The following is a 10,524-nucleotide window of genomic DNA, read 5'->3' on the forward strand; positions in this document are numbered from 1 at the left end:
GCTCGAATTTGAATACGAATGGCGGGAACTCTTTGCAACGAGCATTTCTGTGCTGCAACAAAGAAATGCACCCTGCAAAGAAAGCTACAAATTGGCGGGAATTCTTTTGCACTGGGGCTTTCCTCTGCAGCAGAAAACTCCACCATGCAAAGAAGCTGCAATTTAGTGGGAACATAATTCAGTGGTGCCAAAGCACACACAAAACAAAAATCACACCTTTGGGTTGTGACAAAGACAGATTTTGGGTCACATGTAAGTTGAAGCACGAGAAAAAATTGGCAAAGAAAGGGGAAAAAATATAGCAATGTTCATATTTTCCTGGCAATGAAGTACGAAAACTTTACATTAAGCATTGGTCTTTCCCATAGTATTCAGTAGCATATGCTTAATCTTGCTCTCTTTGCTGCCTATGGCAGAGTAGAGAATGAAAATGGAGCAGCAACTTTGAAAATCCTATGATCCCTTCTGACTTCCTGCCCCTGGGGTAGGGGGCTGGACTCGATGACCTTCTGAGGTCCCTTCCGGCCCTGGTGTCTATGAATCTATGAAGCATGCAAGAATAGTGTGTGTCATAAAACTGTTTTCTCCTCCATTTATTTGCTCACTCTTCCAGTGCTGGTACATTACCGGTCACCTTTCGGTGTCTTGAAGAAAACCTAGGCATTGATAAACGGGTAACAAGATTTGTCCTTCCTGTTGGAGCCACTATTAACATGGATGGGACTGCCCTTTATGAAGCAGTGGCTGCCATCTTCATTGCACAGATGAATGGAGTGGTGTTGGATGGTGGGCAGATAGTCACTGTGAGGTAGGTCCTATATACCTCTGTGTATCTTTTATCTGAAGATCATGAACTGTGAAGATTTGGTAATGGCTTGACCTTTTGAATGGCTGTGGATCTTTAGGGCATTGTTGCAAGGAACACTTAGCACATGTTTTATTTAGATTGTATGCTCCAATTGAGCAACATCTGTACAGAGAAGTACAAAAGACAGGGCAAGATTTTTCTCCATCCAGAGCAATAATATATTAATTGACTGCTCCAGCTGAATGTTCTGAATCATGTTTATGGCATTCACTCTCTAGAAAGTCCATGCCTGCCACAATTGACGGAGACACACAAAATAAGCCCATTATCACTTTTTTCCCTTTCTGCTTCTATGGCTATTGAAAGAAATAATGGTAATGTGCAGGACATTTTCAGGGTGAGAGTAGGTGATGGTGAGAAAGATCATGACTGGAGAGTGATCAATTCTAGCAAACAGCTAAGTAGCAGAATGTTTCCCTGAGAAATGCAAGATGCTGTCACAAATTCCTTCCATAATTTTAAACTTGTGTGGGGTCTATTTTGGCTATTGCAGTCCCCCAAAAATTTATGAGATGCACAAATGAATTCAGGCTTGCATTAGCAATAAGCATTGGTGTAGTATGTATGTGATGATCTAGCCCCAGCTAAAGTGTCAGCTATCTGTACAGAAAAGTGTCCTTTTTAAGTGTTCTTTTAAGTGTTCTTAAAAGTCTTGTTATTCTATCTATCCCAGGGCATGTCTACTCTACAGACTGTAGTGTCATGGTAGAGATTAGGGGTGTGTGAAGCGGGCCCTATTCGATTCGGATTCAGCCTGAATCAGGGACAATAATTTGATTAGTTGATTTGGATTATTGTCCTTGATTCGATTCAGCCGAATCTGAATCTGAAGATTTGATGCTGATTCAGAGAATCAGTGATTCAGACACAGACACAGCTTTAAATGTTTTTTCTACATACCTCGAGGTACCAGCACGGCTCATGAACACTGCGATACTGGGGCACATAGAGTGTCCTACAGGAGTGCGGGGGCGGGGGGGGGGGGGGGGGGGCGCTCCACGTGCTCAGCAGTGAACCCAGAAGTGGAAAAGAAGTACTTCTATTCTACTTCAGGGTCTGCCAGGGAGCATGCAGGGCCCACCCGCCGTGCCACCCTGGCTTGGTGATAGGCCATGGGGGAACCCTGAGTGCCCCGCTCCAGACCCAGAAGGCAGCAGTCTCTGAGTCAGGGGGGCACAGGGGGACCCACCAGTGTGCTCCCCAGTGGACCCAGAGGTGAACTGGAAGTGGTCCACTTCCGGGTCTGCTGCAAAACATGCTTAGGAACCCCTCTCGCTCCTGTGGGATGCACCATTCATCCCAGCATTGCAGCATTCACAAGCCACCTGCTACCTAGAGGTATGTAGAAAACCCTTTTAAAGCTGTGTCCATATCCAAATCGCTGAATTTTTCCAGATCAATTTGGAGGGTTCCAATTCAATTCGGATTCAGAGATTCAGACACTGAATCAGGCCAAATCTCTGCCGAATTGAATCAGGGACCAAAAGCTTTGCACAGCCCTAGTAGAGATACCATCAGTCTGTTTACCGTTAACCCAGAATATAATGGACATAGCTCTTCTTCTCAAATAACCTTATATAGGACAAAGTTGAAATAGCTGTAAACACAAAGGAAAGTACACATTCAACTTGAGTAAGAATATTTTTGGAACATTTACTGTAATCCAGTTTAAGGTCATATTCAATCCTTTGTGTAATGAAAGAGAATGGCAAAATTATGACTGGTGCTGCTGAAGTTATTTTACAATGGAAAACCTGACAAATACGCCAACCCTGACATTTTGAATCATTACAATGTAAACCACATGTGATTGCTGCCAACTTTGCCTTTTTCCTGTGTCTCTAAACCACCCACCTTCCTTTCAGTTTAACTTTTTTTAGATTAAAGAAGCACCTGGATTGGAATTTCTAATGTTGTGTTGCTTGCCTAACTATATTAGAAGAACATTTTCCATTTCTTTGCTTCCTGCAATTTACCTAGTATAGTAAAATTGGGTTTGGGCTGTTTCTCACAAAAGCAGATGATAGATCTTGGATAATAATATTGTTTTTAGACCTAAAAAAAATAATGTTAGAGATAAATTGAAAATGTAACACTGGATGCCAGAAAAGTTAAGCTTGGGGCCCCACTGATGGTCACTGGGCTTTGTAAACTAAAACCTGTATTATTCCTCTTAGTCCCACTCTGATGAATTGTCTCATGCTTAACTCAAATTTTTATGTGGGTGCAGTTGACTTTATGGACTTTCCCAGAGGCTGCTTTAAAATTTGTTTTACATAATGCAGTGCGTTCTTTTGGGCTAGCCAGAGCAAAATTGCCAGCCGTGTTCCTTCAGCAATATGATGGGGTGATATTTTTGTTGCAACACTGGGATACTGTCCCCTGGGTTGGTAATGCAGATTACGGGAAGGTCATCTTATGTCTGCCAAACTCAACTCATAATGGTGGGGTTGGGTTCAGATGACCCAATGCAGGCTTAAGATAACTTAGTATTTTTCCTTTGACCAGCCCCAGTTGCTCTTTATATCTGCTCATGTGTGTATCGTCCTTTAAACCAAAAACAAAACCCACCAAATCTTGGATATAGTAGTCAGGCTAATATGTTTTGTTCTCACAAATAAGCACTGTAGTTTATAGTCAGGCACTTACCCTATGAAGACACATACTGCCCCACCTTCTTATTGGAAGCCCTTTAAATCTTCCTGGATGTACCTATCTTCTCAGATTATTAGTTAATTATGGGATTATTTCAGAAAGACAGAGACTTCTTTTTTTCATTTTTCTTGGCGCTCCCACTGTCTAATTTGTTTTCCGTTCTGCAAAGGAATGCCCAATATCTCTGAAGTTTAGTGCTGTCCGTAGGGAGGGTTTTTTTTTTCCTCCCAAACTTTCAACACACTGAGCACAGAGATTTATTGTTTTTCCTTTCAGCCTCATACTTGTGAGAATGAAGGTTTGAAAAACCTAATTAGCTGGTTTTGAATTTTTTAAAAAATTTATTTTAGGGTTTTTTCAGATCAGAACTAAGATGGGTTTATAGCTGGACTCTGTGCATTGCAGGTTGACAAAGTTTGGAGAGCAGACTTCTTAGGCTTTTCCCCATCTTTTATTGACAATAACCCATTCCTCCAAACCAAAATCTCACACTTCAAATACCATAAGTAATTGTTCATGAACCACATTGGAAGCTCAGCCTACAATCCTACAGTCACAACCGTTCTAGCTGGAATGGAGAGATGGATCTAAGCAAAAGTAATGGCTTTGAAGTCTGGCTCTAAAAAGACTGGAATGAATTAAAAAACGAAGTGAAGTCTGAACGTATGAAAGTTATAAATTGACGTTATGCTTATAGAAGTTTGAACAGCCCCCTCTTCCCTCAGATTTGAACACTTAAATTCAGGTTGCTGAAGGGACAGAATCCTAAACGTTATGGTCTGAGCTTATCTTCAAGAATTATGTAGCCCTGGATGTCCTGGGAAAAGTCACTGAAGTGAGTTCACATTGACAGTTACATTCTTCTTTCTGTTACCTAGCCTTGTGTTTTATTTATTACAGTCTGACGGCCACCCTAGCAAGTGTTGGAGCTGCCAGTATACCCAGTGCAGGCCTGGTCACCATGCTGCTGATCCTCACTGCAGTAGGCCTACCCACTCAGGATATAAGTCTACTTGTTGCTGTTGACTGGCTCTTGTAAGTACTGCCAACGCTATCCAATAAAGCCACCTAAAGTCCAAGGAACAAATAACTTTTTTCCTCTGCTGCTTTTCAATCATGAATCTCAATAAACTCTAAAAATATGTATACTTTACAGATAGAAAAAAGGGGATGCAGACCTGTTAAATAGCTTGATACTGGCCACTTGATGAGCCAGTCTTAGAGCAGGGAGGAAAACCCAGAGCCAGGTCTCCAGCTAAGATAAGTTGTTATTGGTACATTGAAACCAATTTACATGAACTGAGGATCTGCTCCTAAGTGTTATGACTCCCATCCTCCTACCTAAACTATCTGATACTTTTCTTCTCTAAAGACTCTTCTTAATGCTGCTTTCACATCACAGGTTTCTCTCAATAGCAGTTAGTTCATCTCTTAACTCACATTTCCCTGATTTTAAAGTTTCTTTTGTCTAAAACAAAGTATGGATACGGAGTCTATAGATTACATTGCAATGCTATCTGCCTATAACATTGGAGATTTGTATGAATGTGGCAGTGGGCAATTGTATAAATAGCCTTATATCCAGATATCCTACTTCATTCTTCAAGCTACAAGACAATTGACAAGTGCCTGAAGTTCAGAAGAAACTTGCCTTCTCCTGCAGTCAAAATGTTATATTCCTGTTTGAGAATCTTAAACCTTTCTCTGAAATATATAGTACTTATGGAGACAGGACATCAGGTAAGATGGACCACTAATCGAATCCAGTGTAGCAACTTCTGTCTTTCTAATGGAATCAGGTTGATACATCTTTTTATTCTTATCCTTAAATCCTTCCAGTAGAAACCTTACAGAATGACTGTAGTATGTCCGAGATGACCGTGATATTCTCTCATGGCCAAGCAATACCTGTCCCACTTTGGCTCTATGGGTACCCACCCTTTTTCTCTGGTCTGCCATGCCTTGATGTACTTGGTTAATTTGTAAGAATGGAGGCTGCCTGATAAATGAAGGCTCATTTGGGCGACTATCTGCCATCTGGCAGGTCCCTCCTGGACCCCACTAGTCTCAATTTCACCTTTCAAGCACTAAGTGAGCTGGCCTGTCTGTGCCTCCTGGGCACTAATCACATTAAGGGCTAATTTTGTGGCCTCTGATATCATCTGTAACCATGCCTGGGTCTCACAGGTGTTAAAAGTTAATCATTCTAGGGGCACCTTACCCCCCTACAACAGGGGTCAGCAACGTTTTTGGGCAGAGTGCCAAAAACACCCGCAACTTCAACTTGTAAGATGTTGTTGTGCCAGGGGCGGGTGGCAGGGGAGCCATGAGGGTCCCAATCCTTGTTGTGGCTGGGTAACCCTGGCCCCTTCCCCACCATCCACCCAGAGGCACATGTGCCAAGCAAAATGCCTTTGAGTGCCACATATGGGCACCTGTACCAGGGGTTGCCTACCCCCACCCTACAAAGTCAACTCTTAAAACTGTTGTTGGGACTTCTGCTTTCCCAAACTTCTTCCCCCTTTCTCTCACTGGACTTCCTCCAGCCTAGGCCCACCATGCTTTACCTGGCCTCTGGGCTCCAGCCCTTTCGGTTGTCAGTATCTCTGGGCCCCTGGCCCTTGTGTCTTTCACTCTGGGCCCCTGGCCCTTTTAAAGGCACTGGGCCCTAGCCCTATCTCTGCCCCTCCTGGACTGCTGGACCCCTGGCCCTTCTCACAGCCCCTCCAGGCTACTTTGCAGTTTGTGACTTCCTCCCTGCAGGTTCAAGCCTTGCATGCTGCTCTAGGACCTCCAAACCTTCCCTACAGTCACAAACCCAGTCCTCCAGTCAAAACTCAAACGAAAACCATAAGCCCCCCCAGCCACAACTAAACTCTTAGCTCACTGTTTGCATGTCGGTCCCTACTTAGTCTTTGCCCCCTGCCAGCCCTCATCCCTTTTGTAACAGCACTGGCAAAGCAGGATCTGTCAGTCACCCAGAAACTGGCCTCTCTCTCTCTCTCTCAGCAGAGCTCTTTCCCCAGTGGCCTTCAGCGCCAAACTGACTGCCTGAGCTCAGGCTTGGGCTCGGGCTCGGCCTCATTTTTCTGAGCCCTGCCCCTTTCTTGCCATGTGATTGCCCTAGGATGCCTACAGGTGTGTCCCCTTTCCCCTGATGGGTAGCTCATTGCTTAGGCAGCAGCATTTTCTCACTGCCTGACTTTTCACAGCTCAATTTGTTTTGGTTCTTGTTTTGCTATCCGGGCTCTGGCTATCACTCTGCTAGCAGTTGGTTTGTTCTTTTAGCTGCTAGCCCTTCCTGGGCCAGCTGACCCAACTGCAATTCTCCCTTAAGTAACAGGACTCCCTGTTACATAGATATCTGAAGAAAGCACACAAAACAAATAAGAAAGCAAACTGGAAAACTGGAAAGGATTCCTCTACTAAAACTATCCCTAAAACAGAACTCAATTTCACACACCTGCCTTCCATTCTCAGATATTTGAGGTGCAAATTCTTTAAGTGATATTACATGTCCTCAGCCATATAACATCTGCCTTCTCCTGGGACGTCTTTCCTTCACATTTTGATTTTGAAGACTTCTTACTCATACTAAAATATCGCAAATAATAATAATACAGCCAGAGTCACATCCTTGGGTTCATCATAATTTGACAGCATCAGATATTTCTGACATTTTCCCATGGAATTGTCAGTTCAGCCTGATGAAACAGTTAAGTGCAGCCTTGGGATCCTCAATTTTTGCAAGTATAGAAAGGCTAGTAGAGAGCAGTGCATCTCCTGGCTTAGCATCTCTCTAAACAGCCTAAGCTGTCAGGGTATAGATGGTTGTTTCAGAAAGGGGAGGTATAAAGCTGAGAGCTGGTAAAGTTCTACCAAATTTCTACCACTTATGGACTTCTCTATGCCAGGAGAATCCCCAACTGTCCATTTAAAGCAGCTTTAAATCACTACTGTGTTGTTATAATGGTGTAAAGCTGGATGAGCAGAGCTGAGAATCTGACCTTCAAACTTTAGTGAAAGAACACCATATGCTGTTTATCTTAGTCACTGGTTCTTCATGACTTACCAGGGGGCGTTCAAGGTCTCAATCAACCCTGAAAAATGGCTCACGCACCTTGTTACTGTAGAATATCTACTAGACCTGATATAAAAGATTATCTCATGACACAACCAGCATAAAACCCCTTCTGTGATACCCCATACACCTGTGCTTAAGGGTTCTGAAGAACAGCTCATAGCTTCAGTATCAACTTCAGGAAAAAAGAGACAAGAATTAACAGCTCGGATAAGAAAAAGGAGAAGGTGGTTTTAAAAAGTGAAATTGCAAAAAGTCATGACTCAGAATGGAGAACTAGGGTGGAGCTCAGCAGTCAAAAGGCAGCTGGCAAAGGAAAAAGTGATATTCTCTAGTTTTAAATATATTTATGAAGTCATGCATCAAAACAAGAAAGCAGCTTAGGAATCTGCAGCTGGGAGGGGGAGAGTGAAAGGAGGTATATGTTCAGATTTTAATTATATGTTTTTATTGGCTCTCACAAGAAGGCCAAATAGGTAAGTTTCTGCAGCTGGTAGGAAGGCTGTGCAAATGAAGTGTGTGGTTTATTTGTTTTTTTAGGGAAATGTCATTTAAAAATATTCCCCTGGCCAGCCTGCGCTAGCAAACCTCAGAGCCACAACTCACCAGCAGTTTTGATCCATTGCCAGAAACAGTAGTGTGGTCTGGCCACAGACATTTTTACCCCTGGTTCATCTCACCTTGCTTAGTCTCGCATTAGGGAGTACAGAAATAGAAATGTCTGTACTATGGAGCTCTGATAATGGTGAATTCCAGCTATAGAACTTGATACAGTACAAAGGCCAGAAGCAGAGAGGGAGCCTTTGAAAGAAACATTAAAAGGGTGTTTCCAAATAAATGCCAAGCTGGCACTTGCTCACGTATTTGGAGAGCTTTGGGTCTCTCTGTCCTGACAGTTGACATGAAAATCCAATGATAAAAATAAGGACCTAGCATCAAGGAGTTAAGCATATAAAAGACAAAAATGGAGTCAAAGTCTGTATATTGTGCCATGCTGATAAAACTACTGAAACACTCAGGGCCTGATTATGACACTTTTTTTAGAACTTTATTGGATATAAGGCAATACTGTAGAAATCTTTAAAGAAAAGCTATCGTAATGGTATTTCAAAAGAAGATCATGAAAATCTTGCAAAACTAACTTATCATAAGAGCTTTTCATTACGCTGAATGAAATTATCACAAAATTACCTGACTTCACAAGACTGCTATCATGCAAGGCTGAAATCTTACAGAAAATGCTTTGAAAGATTTCAGTTTGATTAAACTCGAACCTGAGTTTTGGATGAGTACCAACCCTGGCTGTTCCATAGGTCAAATTGAGGTTGATAGCTTTCTGGAACCAGATCTGGTTATTTTCTTCTGAGTCCTTTTCCAGAATATAGAGATTATATACAGATACAGAGAGACACTCACAGATCAGGCTCTCTCACCAGACACGTTTCCCAACCTTTCACAACTCTTGCAGTTTGTCAAATTAAAAATTAAACAAAAAGATGGCAGTGACATTAAATAGGAAGGCAATTATTTGCCAATAATTGGTATGTAACCAGCATCCTTAGCTTTAGCCAAAAGCTGGCTACTTTCCAAATGTGAGACTGACAATATTATAGCTGGGGTTCACATACAAAGGTAGTTTGCACTGAGAAAAAGAGAATTTGAGAAAACAGGTTTATATAAGCTACCACCTACATTCAGAAACAGCTAGGGAAGTTTGCATGAGCATTACCTCCTCTCACCACCTTGGGTAGGATGGGTCTAAATTCAAAACACTTACGCCTGCTTTCTTTGTGGAAGTTATTGCTTAGATCTAAAAAGTTAATCAAAGTAGGGTAATATGTAAAACTGAAAGTGGCTTCTTCCTTAAGGGGCAACAGGGATGAGGTAGGTTAAACATCCCATGTAGCACTTGTCTATACTGACTCTAAAACAAGTAAAGGGCTGCTGATGCATCTTCCTATTCAGTGTACATCAAAGCAGTGAAATGAGACAATGTAATCTGCTTAAAGCAGCCCAAAGCACATAACCTAGCAGTACTCTCTGGCATGGTTCTTGATGCATAGTCATAGCTGCTCTAAACCAAGGACCTACACTGGCTTATTTCTGCATTTTGACATATGCTGTGCGACAATAAATGGGTGGGGTGCATTTCTTAGCAGCAGTCCTAGGCGTGAAATAGCAGCTGTGGTACAGTGGTAGAAATTTACTTTACTCTTTAAATCAGTGGGTTCCTAAGAATTCACTTAAACTCCTTCCTAGGATCTAGAATGCCTAGTAAGGTTGGACCAGTGGTTTTTAAGATGCTTGGAAAGAGATTATGGTGTTTTTTCCTCATTCTGGTACATTGTAGGCCTATTAATGTATTTTCATTGCTGCCAATGAAATTGATTTATGGTTAGACTACAGGATCAGGCCCTCTGAGTCCAAACTATCATAAAATCAATGGCAATTAGATACAACAACAGTAAGTTAAATATGAGAAGTCCCTTCTTCTTGGAGGAATAATTTTGCCTAATCACAGCTGATCAAGTAATCGTGTGTGCTAATTCTTCTAGTCTTGACCTTGCAAGATACGTTGAGTGAGTGGAAAGTAGATTAAAAGGACCCCTCAAGCACTTGCTGTATCAAAGAAGAAACCAGAAGCTTTCATCAGAAGAGCTTTTAATTCTCTTCTCAGTCTTCCTCTCAGAATTAAGGTTGCAGACATCTTTGACAAATAATTTACCAGACCATCCTTTTCTGTTATTTTCACTGGTGCACTCTACTGATATCAGTTAGGTTCATAGATTCATAGATGTTAGGGTCGGAAGGGACCTCAATAGATCATCGAGTCTGACCCCCTGTATAGGCAGGAAAGAGGGCTGGGTTTAGATGACCCCAGCTAGATGCCTATCTAACCTCCTCTTGAAGACCCCCAGGG

At 42.2% G+C, this 10,524-nt stretch overlaps 1 protein-coding gene across 1 annotated transcript in view; it reads left to right on the top strand.

Moving 5' to 3' along the window:
- The window catches only part of SLC1A2 (solute carrier family 1 member 2), a 41,484-nt gene that overhangs the window by 23,062 nt on the left and 7,898 nt on the right, over positions 1-10,524 (top strand). The window contains exons 7-8 of the mRNA XM_006014650.3: positions 614-808; positions 4,424-4,558. Coding sequence (XP_006014712.2) covers positions 614-808; positions 4,424-4,558 — 330 coding nt within the window. The remainder of the gene's footprint in view (positions 1-613; positions 809-4,423; positions 4,559-10,524) is intronic.

Source organism: Alligator sinensis, unplaced genomic scaffold (genome assembly GCF_000455745.1).
Source record: "Alligator sinensis unplaced genomic scaffold, ASM45574v1 scaffold442_1, whole genome shotgun sequence".
NCBI classification, from domain to species: Eukaryota; Metazoa; Chordata; order Crocodylia; family Alligatoridae; genus Alligator; species Alligator sinensis.